General features: G+C 47.8%; 1 protein-coding gene across 1 annotated transcript in view; it reads left to right on the top strand.

Annotated features, from left to right (window-relative positions):
* The window catches only part of EHD3 (EH domain containing 3), a 58,007-nt gene extending 41,716 nt beyond the window's left edge, over nt 1–16,291 (top strand). The window contains exons 4-6 of the mRNA XM_004369584.2: nt 11,388–11,800; nt 12,480–12,644; nt 15,721–16,291. Of these exons, the coding sequence (XP_004369641.1) occupies nt 11,388–11,800; nt 12,480–12,644; nt 15,721–16,248 (1,106 nt within the window). The 3' untranslated portion in view covers nt 16,249–16,291. The remainder of the gene's footprint in view (nt 1–11,387; nt 11,801–12,479; nt 12,645–15,720) is intronic.
* The last annotated feature ends 9,556 nt before the right edge of the window (nt 16,292–25,847 follow it).

Genomic DNA, 25,847 nt, shown 5'->3' with positions numbered 1-25,847 from the left:
AGTTTCCTTATCTGTAAAATGGAGACATTAATATCTGCCTTTCTCACCTCACCTGGTTTATTCATTGTCCAAGAGTCACCTGCCATGGGCCAGACCCTGGCTTGCTTGTAAAGCCACTGCCGTCCTTGCTCTGGGGGGCAAATGTGTACAGAGCACTTCAGCACAATGCATGAGTGCTGTGGAAGAAGGCTGACATGTGCTCTGGGCGGTAAGAATGGGGAACTGGGTGTGTGAAAACTGTCCACTCCAGACAAGTATGGGGTAATTGCTAATCAAGTGCAATAACATGGCATGATGGTTAGGAGACTAAACTCTAGAGCTAGACTGCCACTTCCCACCAGTGTGACCTTGGTGAGTTTCTTTACTTCAGTTTCTTCATCTGTAAAATGCGGAAAAATAATAATACCTACCTTATAGTGTTATCTGCCTCGCATACAGCAAGTACCCTGTAAGCATTAAGAGTTATAGCTCATCATCATCATCACCACTAGTTCTTTTTAGCTCTAAAATGCTGAGATTGATGCATTAAAAACCTAAAAACTTGTTCCTGGCTCCCCACCCTCAGTCTGTGCTGCCACAACATGCTGTGTGTGACCTGGGTGGCCCCCTACCCCTTCTGTGCCACATCCCTGGCAAGAAAATCAAATGAAAAGAAACTGCACTCACCTCAATGTTGGAGCTGTGATCTGGGGCTGAAGCCAAATCAGCACTTGGAAATCAGCCTCCAGGACGGGAAAGCTTTCTTGACCAGCAAGAGTTCTCTGAGGAGGGCCAGAACTCTTGCCGGAATCAACCTTTGGTGACTGACTGCTTCCTGGCATGTGCCTCTGACTCTGTGCTCTTTGGTGGCTCCAGCTGGGGCAGACTCAGAGGCCTGCCTGCAGCTTGTCTGCCCAGGCTGGCACCCACTTGTCCAGGCCCTACCAGGTGACTCCATAGCCTCAGGGGGGTGACAGCTGTGCTGCTGTAGCTATGCACCAAGGAGGCCTGAGGCAGGGCAGGGCCTCGACCTGTCAGCAGGCCGCTAGTGTTAGAACTGGGCTCCAGCACTCTGGCTTTCTTTCTCCCAGTGCTGCTGTATGATGAGGGCAGACTTTGGGTGGCAGGACCAGGCTCGGCTCTTTGGGGGGTGCACCTTGGCTCTTTGGGGGTACATCCTTGGTGGGCAGTAGAGAAGACAGCACAAAAGGCCCTCCAGGTTAACAACCTGCTAACCCCAGTTTGTTCTTAAGGGAAGACGCAACCTGCTCTTCCAAGGTCCTCATTCTGGATTGGGTGGGTGGGAGGGGGAGGGTAGGAGGCTCTTTGCAGAGAGGCATGAAAATCCTGGACAGCAAAGCCCTGCCCCTCCCCCAGCTCCTTTTTTGCACCTCTATTTCTACAGCCTGGTGCTTAGGGATTTAGGAGCCCTGGTGGCGTAGTGGTTAAAGCGCTTGGCTGCTAACCAAAATGTCGGTGATTCGGACCCACCAGCCACTCTGCGAGATAAAGATGTGACAGTCTGCTTCCATATAAACTTACAGCTGTGGAAACCTTATGGGGCAGTTCTACTCTGTTCTACAGGGTTGCTATGAGTCAGAATTCGACTTGACGGCAGTGAGTTTGGTTTGGGGGTTTGCTTGGGTACATAAGAGGTGAAACCTTGGAAAAAGACGGGAAAGGAAGCAACTGAGTCAGAGGGGAGTTCAGAAACTGTGAACAGTTCATGTCATTGGTGGTCTGCGTGCCCTGCGGCACTGGTAGAATGTCCGCTGTGAAGGGAGTCTGGGGAGCCAGGTCCCCTTAGCTCCCTGCGGAGGGCGGCATAGTAATGAGGATGGAGTGAAGGGGGAAGTATGGCCTCTGGGGTTCCTCACCTCCCTTCTTCCCGCCTACATGCCCACTGTGGGCACCCTGGCTGAGGGGCGGGGCCCTGTGGAAGGGCAGCTGGGCGGTTCTGTCTCATTTCTATTTGTTACCCTAATTACTCGCTCTCTCCTAACCAGCCCCACAAGTGGTCCATCTTGGCCTATTCTGGGTTTAGGCCTAAAGGGAATTTACTGTTTCACATGAGCAGCCTGTGTCTCCTCAAGGAAGTCTCTTGAGAGCCTAAGGCTTCTGAAGCTGTACTACCTGGAGGGAGGGGGTGGTGGTATGTGGACCTGGAAGACTAGTATGTCCGGACAGCTGGCTCCAGGTGCTGGGGTTTCCAAGGGCCCTGGACTGGGAATTCAGAGACCTGGGTTTTAGAACCTGTGTGGTTTTTGACAGGTCACAGTTTCTCTCTGAACCTCAATGTCTCCATGTGTAAATGTGGTAATGATACCCATCACACAAACAATAATGGAAACACAAACCTCAGCTTTGTGTCTCGATCACGGTGAGCTTCCTTCTTTCCTGTTACCAACAAGCCAGGTCCACCTATCATACAACCCCAGGAACACTATGTGAATGGCGCCCCCATGCAGTTGTTCAGTGCACAGCCTGTGTGGCCATATGTAGCGGTCCTGATTCCAGGGACTCCTGCCTTCCTGGGATCCTATCTCATTCCATTCTTTTCCTATTCCTCTGCCTTCTCTCCTACCTTTGTCTTTGTACCTAAGTGACTGCCCTGTGCAGATTGGGTGCTTGGTTTTCTTGCCTACCTTCTTATCCCCGCCCAGCCCCATGCCACGCTGACTAAGCACCAGGTCCCTCTTACCTCTGGGAGAAGTAATGGCCCATGAGTAGCTATGCAAGCCAGTTTCTTCCCTGCGTTACTGAGTCCAGGCCATAAGTGCAACTGCTGGGAAAAGCATCCTGTGATAAAAACAAGAACCCAGAGCTGAGCCCCAACACTGCATTGCTAGCCTTGGGCAGTGCTCACCTCAGCACCCTGAGGAGACCAGAAAAGTTTAGGGAGGGAAATCAGACTCCCTCCAGGAATCAGTGGACCACAAACAAGGGAAGTTTTGAGTGTGCAGAATACCTCCCATCCTTCTTCACAATGTGCCGTAGAACCTGGTAGTTCCAGTTTACACCTACATACACCTACACCTCACACACAAATATGCACCACCATACATACACCCCACACACACATATGAACATATACACCCACATACATACATATACACCTCACACAACCCCCCCATACACACATATATACTCCCACATATAAATGCACATACACCCCCACACACCACACACACATACATGCCTCGCCCACACTCCCCCCACACATATACCCACATACACCCACACAAACATACACTCACAGACACACATACATACCTCGTGCAAACCCCACATGTATACATACACATACACATGCGTGCATACCCAAACCCACATACACACCACCCCTCACAAACCCCCTCACAGGCATACAAGCGTGTGCATAGAACCAAATGTGCTTTGTCATGGGCTTCTTGCCTGGGGCTCTCGGAGCTCTGGGTTTGTTCACAGAGCAGATTGGGCACTTCTTCCATCCCTCTGGCCCGCCCAGGGCAGGACAGGGCCTTCATGGACAGTTCTACAGAGACTGCCCTGCACAAGGTCACCAGGAGGAGAGGCACGTAGAGCCTAAAATTCAGCCCATGCTCCACTCACTGAGACTTCTGTCTGGCACAGCGCTGTGTCTCATCAGAAAAAGAGGTACATTACCAAATTTGCACAGAGGCATACTATGGGGCCGGCAGGCCTATGTGCCATGTTAGACTGCCACATTCTGGAAAGTGAGCTGCCCCCAAGGGCTCCCTCTGCCTCAGGCTTCACCAGAAGGAGCACTCAGGCCCTAGACTAAAGCCAGGCAAAACATGGTCCTTACGCAGGGTGGGGCCCTTCTGCCAGGCCTGGGATGTGTGTGTGTGTTGGGGTGGGGAAGTGTGAGGGTCAGATTCATTTCCTGGTATGGCATCCAGGAAGCTGAGCCCTGAGGTCTAGGGCTAGCACTCTGGATGAAGACACACTGCAGTGGGCAGGAGAGGTGGGCAGAGGTGCTTCCTGGAAGTGATAGGATATGCCCAGTCAGGGCCCATTGCTGGGAAGAAACTAGGATGGAGCAGAGGTGAGGGCCCCAGAAGAACAAGTGTCCTCACTGGGGGACCACATTTCATGGCTGCTTCTAGGCTAGAAATCGTCATCAGCCCCTCCCTGTGTCACATCACAGGCCACACAGCTGGAAGCTCCCCGCAGCAGACCCCTTTCAGCAGAGGTGAGCATGGTAGGGCCAGACTGGGTAAAGAACTTGCCCCGGGTCACACAGCCGGACTGGGAACTCTGGTCTCCTGATTTCCAGCCCAGTGGCTTTTTGGCACCTTGTCAGATACCCAGGAAAAATGCCAAGAAGTAGGAATCAGTGCAAACTTTTCATCTATACATTTTCCCTGGGGGTCTTCAGAGCTGAGACCTTGAGAGGCTGGGCTGCTGCTCCAAGCCTCACATCCCGAGCCTGCCCTGGCACTTTCACTGGAGTCAGGTCCACACTAAGGGCCTCTGGGATCCCCAGATCTCCTGCCTGTGCACACACACCCCTGTTTGTATTCACAGCCTGAGCAGAATCCCCACACCTGTCAAAAGGCCTCCGCTGATGGTTTCCTAGTCATCTGAGGCCTGTGACCAGTCTGCTTCGGCCACTTTTTGCAGTTATTTCTGGGAGGCGTCTAATGTAACATTTGCTCCCCATTGCCGTCTGAACTATTCCCACATTTTGGAAATAGATGCTGTCTTAGTCACCTAGTGCTGCTATAACAGAAATACCACAAGTGGATGGCTTTAATAAAGAGAAACTTATTCACTCACAGTTTAGGAGGCTAGAAGTCTGAATTCACAGTGCCAGCTACAGAGGAAGGCTTTCTCTCTCTGTTGGCTCTGGGGGAGGTCTTCCCTGATCTCAGAGCTTCTCGTTGCGGGGACCCTGGGTCCAAAGGACATACTCCCCTCCTGGTTCTGCATTCCTCCTGAAAGGAGGTCCCCCTGTCTCTCTGCTGGCTTCTCTCTTTTATGTTTCAAAAGAGATTGACTCAAAATACAATCTAATCTTGTAGACTGAGTCCACCTCATTAACATAACTGCCTCTAATCCTGCCTCATTAACATCATAGAGGTAGGATTTATAACACATAGGAAAATCTCATCAGATGACAGAATGGTGCACAATTATGCAGTACTGGGAATCACAGCCTAGCCAAGTTGACACACATTTTGGGGGGACACAATTCAATTCCTAACAGATACCTTTTAAAGTGTCTTTAAGTCTTGAAAGAGATTTTTTGGGGTGGGATTTTATGTGCCCACCACAACTAATGCGTGCTCAGTCCTCTGAGCTCCAGCCTCAAATATACCATGAGGTAAGAAGAAAATGTGGACTGGATGTTGAAGATCGGGGTCTGGCCTGAGCTTGCCACCACCTAGCTTTGTGACCATGCCTCTCTGTTTCCCGACTCCCTCACCCCTAAGACAGGTGAACATAACAAGTCTTCCTCGATTACCTCCTGACATGTGGAGAATTGTGACGTCCCAGTGAGAAAGTATTTTGTAAAATACAAAGACACATGCTGCCTGGTCATGTACCCTTGCACTGCTTAGACTGGAGGAAGCTGTGGGTGATTAAGGAGTTGCCTTGCTTATTGTGTTTGCCTCATTGATTTCCTCCTTCCTGGCATTAGGTAGAAATGTTTTTTTCCAGTCCTCTGGAGTCTATCAGTGGGGAGGAGATAGTCACAGATCCCCAAACGCTCCCCAGACCACATTGCTTAGAGCCAGCACATTTGCTGTAAAGTAATTCAGGAAGGGCAGCTTCTCCATTTCAATCTCTCAGGGCTCAAATCTCCCCACCACTCATTAGTGCATATTTGTGGACCCGTGGGCTATTGCAGGTACTCAGGAGCTCCTGTTGTGAGTCTCAGCGATGTCCTGGGGACCAAGGGGAGAGGGGGGCCTGGCATGGACATGCTGGTCACCCCGAACATCAGGACAGAGGCACTTTACTCAGTCTGGGGTCTCCCTCTGCTGTTAGATCTTATTGCCTGGCTTGGCTCTGTCATTGACCCCCTCATTCAGTCAAGCATTATTATCCCCACTTTACAGCTGAGAAGATTGAAGTTCAGGCTTGCCTAAGGCCTCACAACAAAAAATTGGCAGAGCTAATTCCATGCCCTTTTACTTCGGGGGCACAGTTGGTGCCTTTCAGAAGCTCCCATCTAGAGAATTAGGATCCTCTTCAGTATGCATAGTGTAGTGGTTAAGTGCTACAGCTGCTAACCAAAAGGTCAGCAGTTCCAGTCTACCAGGCATTCCTTGGAAACTCTACAGGGCAGTTCTCCTCTGTCCTATAGGGTCACTATGAGTTGGGATCGACTGGACAGCAATGGATTTGGCTTTTTTTTTTTTTTTTTAGTATGTGTATAAGTCCAGGCCACTGAAACCATTGCATATCCATCCTAGAGGTTACAGAGCCCTGAATTTACTAGGAGCAGGGAGTTTGAGCTTCAGTGGAGCCCCATGGAGGCATTGCTTGATGCTGATGGTCCTCACAGCCACCCCTAGGTAGGAGGCTCCTGGCATTGCTGACTTTGTAATTTGATAGCAGTTTATCAGAGAATGCAACATTTGTAAAAATAAGAGGATGAATAAGAGGGCCCTGTGCTTATAAAGTCATAGAAAGGATTCCCAGAAGCCATCTGCCTGTCCTCAGGCAGGAGACGTCACATAGGCATCCCCAAGGTGGTTAAGACAGCAACCCCCAGCCTTTTCTAGCTGTACCTTCAGGGGCTTCCTTGTGTCTAGTCTCTATCCATCCTGCTGTACTCCCCACCCTCACCTCTCTGGTCTTGTTTGTGAATGGAGAAAGGAAGCTCAGAGATGGTTTGGTTCAAATCCCTGGCATGAAGAGCAAAGAGACCCAGGTCCAGAGAGGGGAGGCTGCTTACCCAAGGACACACAATGAATTAATGTCTGAGGAGGAACTAAAGCTGGGTTTGCACAGGCCAGGGCTCCTCAGGTGACCCCTTTAGGACACATCATATCTCATGGAAACTGGCACTTAGAAGGAGTGCTTTATAAAGAGAGATGGAGCAATAGGAACAACCAAGGCCACAATCAAACAGTTTCACCTACATCCTCTTATTTGATTTGATTCTCACAGTGACCTCATGGCAGAGTCACTGGTTGGTTCCAAGTCACAGACCAGAAAACTGAGGTCCAGTAAAAACTGGTCACTGCCTTCCAGATGTAAAACACAGAGCAGGGTTCATGTTTCAGTTCTATTCATCAAGTACTGATAGAGCACCTACTGTGTACCAGGTACCTTCCTGGGTATGGAGGAGACAGCAGGATGAGACACCGTCTCTGCCTGGTGGATTTCCCAGTCCAGTGGGGAGACAGCTTCATTCTGAGGATTTCAAGGGGTGCAGGGGAACAGGTGTAAGCACAGATGGCTGGAAGAACTCCTAGGAGCCCCTGACTGGCAGGGACAGACATGGTCAGGGGCTGTCCTGTTCTGGCAGTAGTGACATGGTGCTGCTGCTCCCCTACCCCACCCGGAGTTGAGGGGGTGGTCAGGTTGTAGGAAGTTACTCTTAAACCCCAGCTTTTGCAGACACAGCCTCCTCTCTGCCTTGCTGGTGTCATCAAGGACTAAACAGAAGTTGGAGGGGCAGGAGCCCCTTTGCAGCTTCTCTGGCCCCTTTACTTTCCCCAGCCATGTAGAGGGGCTGCTACAGTGCTGCACTTAAGGGTGGGAAGACCTGATTTCTGGACTTGTCTTTGACCCTTACTCTCTCTAAGCCTCCATTTCCTAGTCAGTAAAGTGCACCAAGTGATAGCTGCTCTGGCTGCCTTAGCCAGTTATGAGCCACTGATGTGAGCCGGCATTTGTGTGTGAGTGTGGAGGGGCAAAATTTGCTATACAGATTGGAGGGGCCAGCAGCATGCTCTTCCCAGCTGCCCCTCCCCAGGCCCTGCACCACCACAGCTGAAATTCATGTCAGACTGGATTTGGGCATAGGGATCTGCAGAATGCCAAGGACTTTTGAGCCCTGCTGCCCTTCCCACCTGCCATGGAGGGCAAATCATGCAGATTCCTCCACAGGCACCACAGCAGCCAAGCCACGATCTGTTTTCAGGGGTGGGGGTTGGAGTGGGGGGTCAGGTGGCCCAGGTTTTCTGAGCCCTCTGGCCCCTCAGCTCCCACAGCTCTGAGGGACTACCTTTGGGAGGTGAGAGCAGCCCTGCATGGGGCTGTGCAAAAGGGAAGATTAAAAATAGACTTGAGCCAGCTCTGGGGAGTGGCGGAAGGGCACTCAGAGGGGTACAGGTTGCAGCCCCATCCCAAGTGCCTCTGGGGGCTTGCATGCCAGGGAGAGGAGGGAGGCAGGGCGGCTGACAGGTGCTGGCCAGGTGCTACTGGGCAATAAATCTAGGGCCTGGGCACCCAGTCCAGACTTGGTCCTAGCACTGGCCATCTATTGACTCTCACCTCACCTCTCTGAACCTCAGTTTCCTCCTTTGTAGGGTAAGCATGATACACCTCGCCCTGCCTACCTCACGGGGTGTTGTGAGGGTGAAATGAGATGTTATGACCAGATGAAAGTCTTCCTAGCCAGAACAAGCATTGAACTTAGAGTTGGAGAGCTAGAATTTGTGACCCAAGGGCGGCTTCCTATAAGCAGGGTGGTCTGAGGTGAGTCGTATCTTTCAAAGCTTCTGCTGACCATCTATAAGGTGGGACTGGTAATGCCCCTACCTGGTAATTAACTGGGCAGAGACCTGGCCAGAAGCCCTTTCATGGGCCTTAGCCCTTTTCTGAGAGAGCATCTTTCCTTAAATAAAAAGGCTAAATCTAGTTTACACTATGACTTCAAGTATGCCCCAAGCAGGGACCCTCCTTCGGGAGTGGAACTTTGATGACCCTGGGCCATCTCTTCCCCAAGGTGAGCCTCAGTTTTCCTATTTGTAAATCAGGAAGGTGGTCTATTGATTTCTAAGCTCCTCCTCACCTTCTGAGTCTACTTTTTTATCACAGGAGCAGGGAGAGAAAACTGCTAAAATATGTGTTAATTGAGCCACTGACAGATCTTGGAGAAAACTGCCTGGGGACAATAATGCTTGGAAGCACTTCACTTACCAAAGACCGTGGTTTAAGAACGAAGGGAGTATCTGGAGGAGGGTTTTACTTTTGTTTGTTAAAATTCTCTTACAGCCACTGGGAAAGCTTTTATTAAAGGGATCTTCTGAGAAGCTTTAGACGACCTAGTTTCCCTGTCCATGCTAAGCTCATCACCTGCCCCCTGTGATAAAACTTTGTGGTGGTGGTGGTGGTGGTGGTGTTAGCTGCCATCAAGTCACCCCTGACTCATGGCAACCCCATGCACAATGGGATGGGATGGTTGGGATCCATAGGGTTTTCATTGACTAATTTTTCAGAAGTAGATTGTCTGGCCTTATTTCCTAGTCTGTCTTAGTCTAGAAGCTGTGCTGAAACCTGTGAAGCATCATTGCCACACGTAAGCCTCCACTGACAGATGGGTGGTGACTGCCCATGAGGTACACTGGCCAGGAGTCGAACCCCAGTCTCCTGCATGGAAGGCAAGAGTTCTACCACTGAACCACCACTGCCCTTGTGATAATACTTCAACATGCCCTAAATATATACACCCCTAGGTGTCCCTGGATGTTCAAAAAATGCCGTAGAGGAAGAATGCTTCTGAAACCTATCTACCCTCACCCCAACCCTATCTAAGACTGTGGCTTTGTCTGAAATCACCTCATTTGAAAGCCAGTTCAGGAGTGATTAATAGCACCAAGTCTGGAGCTACCTTCCTGGATGTAAATCCCATCCCCACCACTTACCGGCTGAATGACCTTGGGCAAAGTACTTCATCTCTCTCTGTTTTCTTTTCTGAAAAATGGGACTAATATTAGAATCTCCCTCATAGGGGTCATTGTGAGAATTAACGGAATTGATGATTATAAGTCACTTAGAATGGTGCTGGGCACCTACTGAATACTATGTAAGTCTTAGCTATCATTTGTATAGACCAGTGGTTCTCAGAGTGGTTCTTGGACCAAATGCATCATTATCTCCTGGCACCTCAGTAGAGATGCGCCACCCCAGATCTGAATCACTCTCCAGGGCTGGGCCCAGCAATCTGGGTTTTAGCAAGCCCTCCAGGTGATTCTGAGGCATGCCGAAGTTTGAGGACTACTATTACAGAAAACCAGAGCTTCATAAGTCTCTGATCCAGACACAAGGCAACTGGCTAATGACTTTGCCTTGGTTTCCAGCCTCCCTCTGTGAGAGAGGGAACGGACTACTGCCTTTATCCTGATGGCTTGGTTTCTCATTCAGTGGTGGCAATGAGCTTTAGATCCCAGGGTGTATACTCTTGTACCCTTATGCTACAGGGAGCCAGGATTGTTGGACACACCAGAGTCCAAGAAACAGTCTTGCCTGCAGGAAGGTGCCAGAGGTGTGCCACAGGTGAATGGCAGGAGGGCCTGAGAGCCCCACTCAGACTTAGACTGGGAAAGTCTCATCCCAGCACTGCTGCTTGTGGACTGTGTGTCCTTGAACAAGTCACTTTGCCTCACTTTCTCATCTATTGTCCCCTTATTTTATGGAGACACAGAGAAATAAGGCCCCTTCCAGCTCCCAGTGTCAGCGAATCAGGCTGATTGCAGACTGTTGGGAGTACCTCCCACTTGAGCCCCTCCCAGATCCACAGCTACTCAGGGTTGAGCAGAATGAGTGCTCTGGGGCTTCTGGAACCAGCCTGACCTGAAGTACCCTAGTGCCAGGTAACCAAGATGTAACAGCTGGAAGCTTGGTCATATTCTAAGGAAGAAACCTCTTATAGTTTTAAAAGTTGGGACTTCTGGGCTGCAGCTGGTAAGTAACATGAGTGAGAACAAGTCCTGCGTTTTTATAACAAGAACCTTAGATTCTTCCAGACCAGTGATGGGCATGGTCTAAATCATCAGTATCTTACACTTCACTGTTTTGTTACTTTCTGGCATTGAATTTCTGTGTCTTTATGCAAATTATGTGTCAAAAGTTTCTTTTCCAGTAACTCCTGGCTAATAAATACAGTAAGCAAGGACAGAGGAGCTAGCTAGAGGCTGACTTTATGAGAATAATGTTATTAATAATAACTAGCATTTACTGAGCATTTACTATATGCTAGGCTCTGGGTGTAATTAATCCTCATAATTGTATTAACTAGGTACTATTATTATGCCCATTTTATAGTTGAAAAAGCACTGACTCAGAGACATTGAGTGACTTGCCCAAGGCCAAATAATTAAAATGTGGAAGAGTCAGGATTTTAATCTAAGTGGTCTGGCTCCCAAGTCTATGCTCTTTCTACTGCACCTGAACTACCTCTCCTTGCACAGATCCCTCCCCTTGACTGTTCCATCTGCTGGCAGGGTATGACTTTGCAGCTGTTCTTGAGTGGTTTGCCGAGAGGGTCGACCGTATAGTTCTGCTCTTTGACGCCCACAAACTGGACATCTCCGATGAGTTCTCAGAAGTCATCAAGGCCCTCAAAAACCACGAGGACAAGATGCGCGTGGTGCTAAACAAAGCTGACCAGATCGAGACACAGCAGCTGATGCGGGTGTACGGGGCTCTCATGTGGTCCCTAGCGAAGATCGTGAACACCCCAGAGGTGATCCGGGTCTACATTGGCTCCTTCTGGTCCCACCCCCTTCTCATCCCTGACAACCAGAAACTCTTTGAGGCTGAAGAGCAGGACCTGTTCAGAGACATCCAGAGTCTGCCCCGAAATGCTGCCCTGCGCAAGCTCAATGACCTCATCAAGAGAGCCAGGCTGGCCAAGGTGAGGTTGTCCCTTGGGGAGATTGGTAGCATGGGTAGTGGCCTAGAGTTCACGAAGGGGGTACTGGAGTCGGTGTCAACAGCTGAGGGTTGCTGCCTCCAACAACTGGGCTATTGCCCACCCATGTGACAGTATCGTATAGGCCCTGCATCACAAACGTCAGCTATACCAACCCTGGCACCCAGGAGACAGCATAGTACAGTGGTTAGGCTCACAGGCTCAGGTTCAACTAGACTCTACCATTTCTTGGGTGAACCAAAACCCCGGCAAGTCTCCCTGTCCCTGTTCCCACATCTGTAAAATAAAACAGTTGTTGGAGGGTTAGTTAAGATAAAGAATGTAAAAGCCCTCATCACAATGCCTAGGCACCCCAAGAAGTGCTCAGTAAATATTATCTGTTGTTCTTATCTTCATTGTAATCATCATCAACATCACCATCCTGTTGCTGCCTCCACCTTAACCTCCCCATAATCTCTCCTTTCCTGTGGGATGTAGGAGAACAGCTCAGCACTCCAAGCAATGTAGGAGCAAGAAGTTAGAGATAGAAATGATTTTAAAAGTAGCAGGAGGAAGAGGAGTAGGGGATTTATGGGAAGAGATTAGGTGAGATCAAACCTAAAAGGAAGGGATGGGCCAAGGGTCTCGATCCAAAGATCTCTCTCTTCACCCTTGTTTACAGGTCCATGCCTATATCATCAGCTCTCTGAAGAAAGAGATGCCCGCTGTGTTTGGAAAGGACAACAAGAAGAAGGAGCTGGTGAACAACCTAGCCAAGATTTATGGCCAGATCGAACGGGAGCACCAGATCTCACCTGGGGACTTCCCCAACCTGAAGAGGATGCAGGTAATGAGGGAGGAAGAAAGGACGTGGGGCCCTAAGACAAGGGACAGTGTCATGTGAGTTGACTGAGCAGCCTGAGTATGAAGGAAGCAACCCTCGGATCCCCCAGGTGGAAACTCAACCCAAAATCAGAAAGCAGAGAGGAGGATCTGAATCTTTTCTCTCTGTTGAACTGTGTCTGGTTCAATAGGTGCCACATCTGGGCCTTGGGAGAAACACAAAGTCCTGGTGCTCCTACTGAGAGCAAGTGTGTGAGATGATGTCTGAGGGTCTGATACTTCCAGTCACAGCCCTCCCAGTCATGGCCACCACATCCTTATGAAGTGGGATGGGTCACCTGGCATAGGTTCTCCAGCTCCTTCAGTGTTATGTCTGTAGAACTTGAGTTTACCTCAAAGCTCCTGCTTAGGAGCAATTTGGGACAAGAGAATATAAGCCACAGAGATGGAGAAGTCCACCAGGAAGCTCCCCATCTTTTGAGCACACTGGGGGCCTCTATCTTGGGCCCGGTGCCATCACGTGATTTCTCATGTTATTCCCCAAGCAGTCCTCTGAGGGAGGCATTTTATCCTTTTACAGATGAGGAAACTGAGGTGTCCAAAAGCAATTAACTTGCTTAAGCTCTCAGTGTTTTCCAAGTATAGTGGTCACATAGGCTGCAAATCGAACAGCCAAGAGCTGTCTCCAAGGTCCAAGCAAGAAACCACCACCCCATAACTAGTTCCTCGCTGAGCCTCATTCTCCTCATGTATAAACTGAGGTTACAAAAGCACCCACTTCATATAGTCATTGTGAGCATCAGTCTAATAAATCACAGAGCCTGGCACAGACTAAGCCCTTAATATGCAGTATCAATAGTTATGTAAGATGTCACCATTGAGATTGACACAAGGGACTTCTTGGTACTGTTTTTGCAACTTCCTGTGACTATAGAACTATTTCAAGATAAAAAGTTTTTCTGTTTTTTTTTTTTTAATTAGGCAAAAAGACAAAAAAAAAAAAGGTAGCAGCAATAGTAGTAATAGATGTTGCTAGTATTATTATCATTATTATTATTTTTGTGGTACTAAATTCTTTATGACCTCCAAGCCTATATTCTTTATAGTCTCACTACACCTTGATGCCCTGTGAAGCTTGTGCTGGATGGTTTTTTAGACAACGATTTTTAGGTTGGGAACCAGTTTCTTAGATCAGGGTTTTCAGAATATTACTATAGTCTTGAAAAGGTATGTTTAGTTTCTTGTCTGATAAAAGAAAAAGAAAAAAATCATTCAAAATATATATTTGTTCATGTATTCATTTGTATAACTACCAACTATGAGCAAGTCACTCATTTCAGAATTGCTCTAGTGTAATATGTGTTGGACAATCAGAGGTAGCTTGGAACACTTCAGCTTTTAGTTTCTCCTTCTGTTAAGAATTTATTGATGTGTAAAAGAACATTTGGGAAGATGATATTTTAAACAGACCACATGACCCCTTTTTTAATGTGAGGAATCCTTTTGCAGCATAGAAGATGATTTCAGCTTCTGAATTGTTTGACAGTCCAATGCTGTGTTTTGTTGTTAAGTGTACTGAATCAGTAACATAACGGCTATCCTGCAGGGGTGTATCTGTGGGGTGATGGGAGCACCCGCATTGCCGCCTTGGAAGATATTGGAACCACCTACTTGGGAGCCCTGGGTGGTACAAGTGGTTAATGTGCTTCCTGCTAATTGAAAGGTTGGAGGTTTGAGTCCACCCAGAGGTGCCTCAGAGGAAAGGCCTAGTGATCTACTTCTGAAAAGCAACCATTGAAAACCCTGTGAAACATAGTTCTACTCTGACACACATGGGGTAACCATGAGTTGGAATTGACTCGATGGCAGCTGGTTTTTTGATTTACTTGGGAGCCCACCAAGCACACCTAGATATGAACAGACTGAAAGAGACATGGAGGACTTAGAGGTGGAAGGGGCCTTGGGAAGTTATGCCCTGAAGGCAGGAGAAAGGGCATCGTTGACACCTGCCCCCAACACCCCCACCCATCTACCTGCTTCAGCCCTGCCCTAGAGGGGAGGTGAGAAATGTCCTTGCTAACATTTGCTCTTGCAATGTAGCTGGGGCGTTTTCTGAATTTTTCTGCGGTGAACTCGATGTGTTTGCTCCTGTGACAGTTTCCTGAGCACTGGTGTCTCCTCAGTGTCCAGGGACCTCCATGGGCAGAGCCAGGGCAGGAGCAAGGAGGTCTCAGCTTGTCACTCTCCAGAGGTCAAGGGGAAATCTGGTGTTCTAGACTTGTGCTTTTCAAAACCTCAAAGCCACACAAAGTAGAGCATATTTCTTTTAAGGATTTGGTGTGGGTAGTCCTGTGAAGTCAAGGAAGGAGAGATTTTCCAAATCTACATGTCTGCCTGTGCCTACTGTATCTGAACCCTCATAGGAGGGGCCGATATTTGGAAAACTCTCTCCAGGTTACTACATTGCCCACCCTAATTACCAGCCAATGGTTTGGGGATGACCTTAGCTTCTGATATGATTTGGTGTTTTAGTTGCTGATGCCTTAGTTTTTCCTCCTCTAAATGGGGAAGGAATGTGATTTTCCTACAGAAAAATGATTGACATGATATTGTGAGAGCACCAACAGTGTTTTACAAGGATAACCTTTATTAAAGTAGAGACCCACATGACTCAGTCTCAGATGGGTGTAGCATTCAAGAAACTCTGCTCGAGAGCCAAAACTAACCTAAAGAGAAATTTCATTATTTGCTCTCTAGAATAATATTAAGGGGATCCAAATAAACCAATCAAACCAGTATTTGTTAAAATTTCCTTTCTTCCCTAGCCCACTTCCCTCGAATCCTGCTACTACCCAACTGCTTCCTGAAAAACTCCATCAGCCCAGTGAGACTTTTCTCTCTTCTTCCCTCCTTTCTCTTGGATGTAGATCAACTTAGTCTCTAGGCCAAACTCCTTTCACTGGGAGAAGGGAGCCAGACTGTGAACATTTCAGTATTACTAGAAGGCACCCTCACCAGCAAAGGCACAATCTCCTTCCAGTGTATTCTCTCCTCACCTTCTTTTCTCTCCTTCTTCCCAGGACCAGCTGCAGGCTCAGGACTTTAGCAAATTCCAGCCCCTGAAAAGTAAGCTACTGGAGGTGGTGGATGACATGCTGGCCCATGACATTGCCCAGCTCATGGTGCTGGTGCACCAGGAGGAGACCCAGCAGCCAGTCCAGATGGTGAAGGGAGGAGCATTTGAGGGCACTCTGCATGGCCCCTTCGGGCGTGGCTATGGGGAGGGAGCTGGTGAGGGCATCGATGATGCTGAGTGGGTGGTGGCCAGGGACAAACCCATGTACGACGAGATCTTCTACACCCTGTCGCCTGTGGATGGCAAGATCAAAGGTGCCAATGCCAAGAAGGAGATGGTGCGCTCCAAGCTGCCCAACAGCGTACTGGGAAGGATCTGGAAGCTGGCCGACATAGACAGGGATGGCATGCTGGATGATGAGGAGTTCGCACTGGCCAACCACCTCATCAAGGTCAAGCTGGAGGGTCATGAGCTGCCTAATGAGCTGCCTGCCCACCTCCTGCCCCCTTCAAAGAGGAAAGTTGCCGAGTGATGGGGAAGGGGACGGTGTTCAGGGCAGGCAGGCATTGGAGGAGGAGATAAGAGAGGAGATAGGATACATACATACACACACACACACACACTCACGCACACACATGCACAGATCTTGAGAATTGCACTGTAGATGAGAGGAAACACTGATCCCCAGGTTTCCAGGCTGATCCTTGTTTGGACACATCTCCAAGTTCTCGGGATTGGTGGAAGTACAGAGGCACTCCAGTGGCCCCAGGTTTCAAGCTTATGTCTCCATCACTCTTTCCTTCCCATCTTCTACTACCCAGAGACCTGCCTTCTTCCATAGAGGCGGTTGACTCACCCACAGATGGCCTGCCCACCCCTAGTCTCCCAGTAGCTCCAAACCCAGACTCGGAGTAGATAAAAAAGGCTTTTCACTTAATAGGCAATTCACTCTTTTTTTATGGTGCATTTTTGTTTTTCCTCTTTGGCTTCCTTATGTGAAATCTGCTCAGGGGCTAGGAGATGAGATTTAAGGGGCAGAGGCTGCTGCAGGGAGGAGAGGTGAGGAAGCATCTTCTAAGCCACTGTGTCTCAGAGTTGAGGAGACATTGGCCTGTGAACTCTGTTCTTTCCTAAGCTTAGCAAACCTCTTTGAGCTCTGCTGGCTCTTTATTTCAAAGAATCCCAGAAAGGGAGAAAGAAGCAAAAACTTGGTATGAAAGAAAGCAAGAAACTGTCCTGTAGTCTTTACTCAAAGACAGTCAAGGTGGTGGTGAGATTCCATAGGTTTTGTGAGATCCATGTTTACTCCTTCTGATGTTTGGATGCTCATACTCTACTCACATTTATCTAGCCCTCTTCTGTGCAGGCATTATGGTAAGCATTTTATATACATGATCCCACGTACCCCTCACTACTCCTAGGGAAATATACATTAGTGCCCCCACTTTACAGCTGAGGAGCTTGAGTTTGGGTGACCTACCCAAAATCACAAGAGGTCACATGTGATGGACAGAGGATTCAGAGCCGGCTTCCACTCCTCACTCTGCTGTGACAAAGTGTGCAGGATCCCAGTGTCACGACCCAGTGACATATCACGGAGAACAAGCTGAGCCTGCAGATCCCCTCCTAACCTTCTAGAGCACACTGGCAAGGGAGGGGGGCCAGCCAGCATTTGGTGGGCCATCGGTCCAGCCATCTGTCACATTGCAGAAGCAAACTGTGCCTTCTGGCTATGGGCCCCATGTTCCTAAAAATCACAGAAGTCTAACAGAGCCAGCAGGAAAGTGGGCTGGCCTGCTGGATGCTGTTCGTGCCTGTCTGCTCTGCCTCTCACCAGTAGCCTAAAAGAGCTGGCTCTTTTCCCGGGTGAGACTTTATGCTAATTATCAGAAGGCTAACTTGGCCCTGGGTGGAGGGGTCTGAGGTCTTGTTCCCTGAGAAACTCCCCGTAATTCTGCGGTGTCCTTGGCAAATCCTCACCACACATAATGCCCCCTTCATGGTCTCTCCCCTGGCTTGCTTTGTGGCCACTGACCCAGTCACTTTGTATGCTATGCTCCTACTGTGATGGTAAACAGAATCAAGTATAACTTATTTTATATCTATGTTCAGACTATATAGAGAATATTATATGTATCTGTGATGTGCTTATTGCTGTAGTGCATTTTTGATTAGTCTTTATGCTAATATAGCACATTTATCCTTTGGTACCCTTGACTCCAGAGCATCAATCTATGGACAGCTGAGGGAGAGAGCCTGGTTCTTACTTGGGGGTCCTGGTGGCAACATCTGCAGAGATTGGCTCACTTGGTGCTGCGCAAAGTCCGGCATCCCTAAACAGCTCCCCTTGACCTGGTGGCTGCAAGATCTTGCTTCTCCAGGCCTGGAAGTGATCCCAGGCCAAGCTGGTGAAGCCACCATTCCCTGCCATCCTGGAGTAGAGATGGTCCTCAAACCTCTAGGCTTCCTTCTGCACCCACATATTTTCTCTTTCACACAAAATGAAGGACAAAGGAAGGTCAAGGTCAAAGAGGTCTGACTTTCTCTGGAGACAACCCCAGAATGCCAACCAAGGCCAGCAGAGGGACCATTTCTCAGCTCTGCACCTTTCTTTGAACTGAAGGAGACTTGGGAGGGAAGCAGAAGTGGGAGGTGAAGTTTCTATCTCTTTTAAGGAGACGGGGATGTCGGTTAGTCACCTCTCCCTCCTGCTACTTGGACACAGGCACCACTCCCCTGCCCTTCTACATTTTTTGCCTTTCTTCTCTCCTATCCTCTTGAAGACCCTACTCAGGAGAGATCTGTGAGATGTGGGCATTCCATGTTTGCACTGTTCCTGTCTTCCTCCGAAGAGGAAATGCTGCTCAAGGCCCCTCTTGATGGGTGAGGGGACAGGTAAGGAACACTTTGGGAAGCACCCTCGGTCTCCTGCTGCCTTGGCCTACTGATGCCTCCCAGGCTTAGGGGTCTGGGGATATCACAGGCCTCAGCCTGGAACATATTAATTTGGAAAGCAGACCCATCATGACAGTCTTGCGGACAAGAATCCCTAGAAATTCAACTGTCCTGTTTGCTCCTTTCCCTTAGACTACACAGTCTGAGCCACAAAAATTGTCAAATAACAGCAATGCCTTTATTTGACCCAGAGAAGTTTATCCCTGACACTGAAGAGCTAAATCGTGACCAGAGTATAGTCACATACAAGTGAAGGAGACCCTGCTGCTGGTCGTGGCAAGCTGTGGCCTCAGTTTGCAGAGTGGTGAGAGATTGTACTGAGTCATCCCTACCTGCATCTTGTCCTTTCTGTTCCAAGAGCCTATATTTAAGCATGAGCTAATTAGAATTGGAGTCCCTCAGTGGTGCAAAAAGTTAACACACTTGGCTGCTAACCGAAAGATTAGAGGTTCAGCTCTACCCAGAGGTGCCTCAGAAAAAAGGCCTGGCAATCTACTTCTGAAAAATCAGCCAATGAAAACCCTAGGGAGCACAGTTCTACTCTGACACACATGGGGTCACCATGAGTTGGATGACTGTAACTGGTTAGTCATAAGTAGCAGGACTGTCTGGGGAGGAGAATAAACCTGTTCATTTTCCCTATAAGATGCTAATTGGCCTTTGTACATATTCAATCCTTTATTCATGAATTTGTCCATCCATCCATCCCATCCATCCACCCATCCATCCTTTTTCTCACTCAAAAAACACTGAGCACCTCCTACAGAAAAGGCCCTGAGGGAGACATAGATTCATGCCTTGAGCCATTGAAAAATACTAAATAAAGGCTACCTGTGTAGTAGGGACTTCTAGATGAATCAAGTTCCTGCTCTCAATGAGCTCACAGCCTACTAGGGGAAATGAGGCATTTAGGCAAACATGGATAATGTAAGGAGAAACGTGATGATGAGTACTCTGGGGGAGATGCACACAAACTGGGGGCTCATAAGACTCATAAATGGCTTCTTACTGGGGAGAGAGTAGTCAGATGGCCAGAAATGAGGACTGGCACTTGGGCTAAACCTGAACAACTGGGCTCAACCTCTTATGCCTGTCGCCTTGTTTCCCAAAACCAAAAAAGCTAGGCAGGGTTTTTATGCAAAACTAAACTTAGAGCATCCCAGCCTACCAAACTGTGACAGACTGAGAACCACTGATGCATCTGAGAAAAAATATGGTTAGAATTTTGCCTCTGAGGACTCTGCTGGTTTTTTGCAGACCTTTATCAAGTGAAAATTTTATCAATGTCTTTTAAGTTGAAATTTTCAGTGCCTGAAGGAAAAGGTAAGTGGTAATGGAGGAATGTAAGTTATTCCAGATGGAGAAATGAGGGAAATGGGAGGATGTAAGGGACATGGCCCTCCCTTCAGCCTCCCACTGGAGGTAGTTAGTGCTCTTCACAACATTGTAGTTCTTCAGCCCTTCTGGCACAGGGGAGCATTGTACTTGTCTGCCTGCATGAAGTTAGGAGACGCTGTGCGACTTGCTTTAACTAGTGAAATATGAATGTAAGCAACATGTCACAGCCTGGCAGAAGCAACTGTACAGTTTTCCATTTCCCCTTTTCCTGCCTTGCCAGGAATGCATCTAGAAACAAGTGAGAAGATGAAGCCTTGGTCCCTGGGTCACTAAATCCCTTGCCGACCTGCATTGGACAGGTAGCACGAACAAGACATAAATCCTAGTGTTTTAATTTTAAGCCAGTGACAGTCATGGGTTGTTTAGTACCCAGCATAACCTAGACTATCATGACCAGAACACCGGGTAAGCTCTCCCAGTAGTCCATTGGACAAGTACAAAAGGAGAAAGTCTTCTAGGAGACTGAATTCCTGCCTTAAGAGCTCAACTCACCTGAAGCTCAAGGAGTAGATGATCTGTGCTAAGTTCTTCAGTGTCTGAGCCAAATTCTGCCATGTCCCAGATCCCAGCACTTCAACATCACTTTTTAAGCTAGAGAGCTTTGCACTTATGGAGTCAAACATGGATAGAACGTGTTTCATCTCTGCAGTAATGTGGTACTAAGGATTGAGTAGGCATTTGTCTGGGCTAAACAGTCACTAGGGCTAAACAGGAGTGTGTAAAGGTTGGAAAGGGAAAAACTGCAATTCCCAGACTCTCTTGAAGCCAGGCTCAGGAAGTGATGTTAGGTCCTGCCAAACAGATACACTCGGGAGAGAATTTGCTGAAGTAGATCATGCCAGAAGTGGACCTAGTAGCTATAACAACAGCTTCCTGATTTTGTGGCTTCTGATCTATGCTCAAGGAGCAGGAGGTTTTGTTTGTTAGGTCAAATGGAACAGTGGCTGTGATTGTTAAGGTTGTGTGTCAACTTGGCTGCACCATGATTCTCAGTGGTTTGGCAGTTATGATGTAGTTTGGCAGTTGTATAATGAGGTAATCACATCCATAATGAGATTTGATATAACGTGATTATCTCCATGATGGGATCTGCTGTGAGTAGCCAATCAGTTGAAAGGGAGTTTCCTTGGGAGTGTGGCCTGCATCCAATATAGGTGGACTTTCTGGCAATGCTTGCGTAATGGCCTGGTTCCAATGCAGACCAACTAAGAACTTCATAGATAATCTCCCTGTGCTGGAGAGTGTACCCCAGAAACCAAACCAAACCAAACTGATTGCTGTCAACTCGATTCCGGGTCATAGCAACCCTATCGGACAGAGTAGAACTGCCCCATAGGGTTTCCAAGTCTGTAATCTTTATGGAAACAGACTGCCACATCTTTCTTCCAAGGAGCGGCTGGTGGGTTCAAACTGCAGGCTTTTAAGCTAGCAGCCGAGTGCTTTACCACTGGGCCACCAGGGCTTCTTGAAATAGCAGATCCTCCTCTATATTGAATGCATGAACCAAGCGATCAATGTTTCTTTTTATTCACAGAGTTTCAGAATTGCGCTATTGTGTAAGTCCCCAGTGTCTTTTCATAGCATTTCTTAAAGGTTGTTTAAGACAGGAAGCTAAGGCAGTAGCAAATACCAGATCTATGTAGAGAGGAAGCGAACCTCATAATATCCCAAACCAATCACAGGGTGAGACTGGTATTTGCTTCACCTCTGAGAGACTCTGAAACTTCTTGACATGAAGACACTACTAGTGAAATCTGACTTCAGTCCAGATTTCCTCTCTCACGGCCACTTCCTCTTCCTTTCCTTTTTCTCCTGCCCACCCCTGCCCCAGGATACCAAAGGATTACCCCTCCCCTGACTAGGCATTGTGTCTTTCCAGTGATGCACCTCCTGCCACCCCCATCCCATCATCCAACTCCCAAGTCTGCTCCATTCCATGTTACTGGATGTTGCTATGGCACCACTGGCTGACCTGAGAAACTGAGAGACTGCACATTTGACCATGAGGTCAGTTGCTGCTGCTCTGACTCTGATCACAGGCATGAGTCTAACAGGAGCCTCCTGAACCCAGTGCCCTAGTGCAAAGGAATGAACACAGTGGGAGAAGTTCTGGTCAATCTGGTAGAAAAGACGCCCAGAGATTCAGGGTCAGACTGGTGTTTGGATATTCCTCAATTGCCACCACGGGGGACGCCTGCTGATATGCAGGATTTTCCTGTGCATTTTATCTGATCCATGATCCATAAATGCCTCCACAGCTTTCTTGGCATTACAAGGCAGTTTTCCTCATTCCAGAGGTTCCTACTCTTCAGGAACATGTAATCGAATCAAAAGATATGACCCACTCACTGCAGGGAAGTCAGCTGCTGCTGCTTGGCTGGAGCAGAGTAACTGTCCCAGCCCCAGAACAGCTGCAGCTTGTCCTTTTGATAGCCTGACAGTGTCCAGAAAGCAACAGGAACCAAGGCCTGAGATAAGGATAGCCCTGAACTCTTCAGCAACATTTCCTGGAACTTCTTGAGATGAAGGGTAAACAAGCAAACTGTCTCTGAGTTGCACTCTTGGCCAGATGTCACTTCTTAGCCTCCGGGGTTTACATAATGCTCAGTTTGTTATCTTGGTCTAGTGGTCTGTGGAAAAGAAGCCCCACTTCACACACCAAAGATTTAAATCAGACTACCAGGGAGTCCCTGTGCGGTGCAAGCGGTTAGTGCACTCAGCTCCTAACCAAAAGGTTGGCAGTTTAAGTCCACCCAGAGGTGCCTTGGAAGAAAGGCCTGAAGATCTAATTCCAAAAAATCAGTCATTGAAAACCCTATGGAACACAGTTCTACTCTTACACACATGGGATAGCCATGAATTGGAATAGCAACTGGTATGTGGTACCTTGAACAAATAATGACAAAAATCCTCAACCCAAAATCTTTCAAGACCCTATTTAAATACTGCTCCCAAGCAAATGTGATACTCCCAACCGTCCGCAAACCACTATGGCTTTGGAATCTCGCCTGCCTGACTCAACATTACAGCACTGTCATTTGCAAACTTGTTTAATTCCACCATTTATCTAGATAATAAGGACCTTAAGGACATAGAATGTGGTTAGCACAGTGCGGGGGATACCCTGCTCTGCCGCCCAGATCCCCTTTCAGGTCTGAAGGACTGATTGCCCTAGCTGCTAGTAGTGCTGCTTAGCTGATAGCCCTCAACTTCACCTGTCTCCAGAAATTTCCCTGAGCTGCAGAGATCTTCCTCTTCCAATGCCACACTCTCTTCAGGAGGCAGACTGCATCCAATGACTGGTTAATGAGAGAATTTGAAGGCCCAGCCTCCTTGCCACAAATTGGGTCAGCTCTGAAGAGTATTTCAGCTTCAGATCTCCACAGGGGGTTCAGCTGAGCCCTTGATTTGACTGCATTGCAGCCCTACTGTTCCCTCTGCCCAATCTTGCTCCCCTTTCCTTCCCTTTTACAAGTCTCGAACCCAAGAACACTTTCTAACAACTTTTCTGTATGCTAAACTCTGTCTTACAGTCTGCTTCCCAGGGAACCTGACCTGCAACACAGTCTTTGGCAAATAGGAGATGCTCAATATATACTTGCTGGCATAATTAAACAGTCAATTGCTCAGTGATAAATCTGATCAGAGAGGATGGCTTCTTAGGGACTAGTTAGTTGACCATGCAAATAGGATCTGTGACATTGCTGGAAAATAAGTGCTACATGGTGCCAGATTCCACTTGGCTGGCCACTTTGAATTACTGGACAAAGCTGGAGCCATGGAACATGCAGGGAAAGGCAAAAATGGTTCCAGAGTTACATCCTGGGCAGCTCCAGCCAGAGGTTATTAGTGAGTGATGAGAAGGGCCTTAGGACTCATATTCTGTGCAGAATGAGACCATTTTTCAGATCACTCAATCTGGAATTTCTTCTTTTCTTACCAAAAGCAAATCCCTCCCATTCTGGGACATGGCACAGAGAGTAGATGAATAAGGACTGGATAGCAACTCCAGCTACAGTTTTCAAAGAGTAAGCATTGGAAGGAAGGACAATGCCTTAGGAATGAAATTGTTGAAGACGCTATATTTAAGCAGCGTGCTGAAACAACTGCTTTTACAATTGATATAAAACCCATGATGATAAGGATGGGATTTTAAAAATTGCAGTCTTGTAGGATGTAAAGAAAAGATCGGGGGATCACAAAAAAAATGGGGCAACAGAAGAAAATATGATGAGGACCAGAATACCTACAGCTGGTTTCAAAATTCAAGTGGCATCTCCTCCAGATTGGTAGTAGCTGCCTAGAATGCTGATGAGGGAAGGAGTCTGAAGCCCAGGGTGGGTTAGTGTCTTTCCTGCACAGGACTGGGGAACTATGGCATGTTCACCTTAGACTAAAGTTTCACCAATTCTTCAGTGAAGATGAACCTGAGCCACACTGTATATTGTGTGTAGTTTATTCTACAAATAATTATGTGCTATACATAAAGTTGGGGGCTGTGATGGTTCGGTGGTAAAATTCTTGCTTCCATGCAGGAGAACTAGGTTTGATTCCTGTCCAGTGTACCTCACGCGCAGCCACCACCCATCTGTCAGTGGTGGTTTGCATGTTGCTGTGATGCCGAACAGGTTTTAGCAGAGCTTCTAGACTAAGACTAGGAAGAAAGGCCTGGCAATCTACTCCCAAGAATCAGCCAGTGACAGTCCTATGGATCTCAATGATTTGAACCGCAATTGATCATGGGGATGTTGTAGGACTGGGCAGCATTTTATTCTGTTGTGCATGGGGTCACCATGAGTCGTGGACTGACTCTGTGGCAATTAACAACACAAAAACATATATAAAGTTAATAGTTTTATAAATCTAGAGCTTATTCCACATTCTTAATCATTTTACTGGCTTTGAAGGTCTTAAGAAAAATAATCCTCCTCAGATATGTCTGAACAAATATAAACCTGGACACAGTGAATCCCAACTGATCATTGTGGTGAGGACCCTGGGGGTCAGAGTGGGCAAAGTGGGTCAGCAGCACCCTCTGTAGAATATGCACTCATAAAGTCTGTTCCTGATTGGCCCTTGGACACTATGGAAACCATCATGTGCACCCAGTCTCAGATACCCAGCAATGGAGTTCTGAGTCCATAGGATTTTCCTTGGCCACCGGCATGTCTAGATCAATTTCTTCTGGAAGTGATATTTGCCAGCAATTGTTATCTAGTTATTACACTACTTAGCTTTATAGACATGCACACAGAACTGCATCTGTAGAGAAATCCGGGCCCTCTCTACACAAGTGAACCTCAGTATCTGTAAGCAGCAGTAAAAGAAATGTTGCCCAGCATGAGCTCTGGCATCAAGGTGGAGTTGAGTCCTCTGGATCTTACCCCTGTGATTGTGGGACAAAGAACTGTTTGGCTTTTTGTCTCCAGTTGCTGAAAATAGCCTGAGCAATTAAGCTACCTTTTGTCTTTCTAAAACAGCCAGGCCATACTTTAAAAACTCACCAAACTCATTGCCATCAAGTCGATTCCGATTCATAGTGACACTATAGGACAGAGTAAAACTGCCCCATAGAATTTCCAAGGAGTGCCTGGTGGATTTGAATGGCCAACCTTTTGGTTAGCAGCCGTAATTCTTAACCACTACACCACCAGGGTTTCCAAGGCCATACTTAAACATATGTAGATAAGTTGGGAGTCTCCAACTCATCTCCTTGGCAGCAAGTCTCAGGAAGGGAGAGGCATGATGAGGCCTCTGCTTCCCCACCCTCTGAAGCGT

This window comes from Trichechus manatus, unplaced genomic scaffold (assembly GCF_000243295.1).
Source record: "Trichechus manatus latirostris isolate Lorelei unplaced genomic scaffold, TriManLat1.0 scaffold00005, whole genome shotgun sequence".
Classification (NCBI taxonomy): domain Eukaryota; kingdom Metazoa; phylum Chordata; class Mammalia; order Sirenia; family Trichechidae; genus Trichechus; species Trichechus manatus.
Note: the sequence above shows the minus strand (reverse complement) of the source record. Positions and strands in the feature narration are given on the sequence as shown.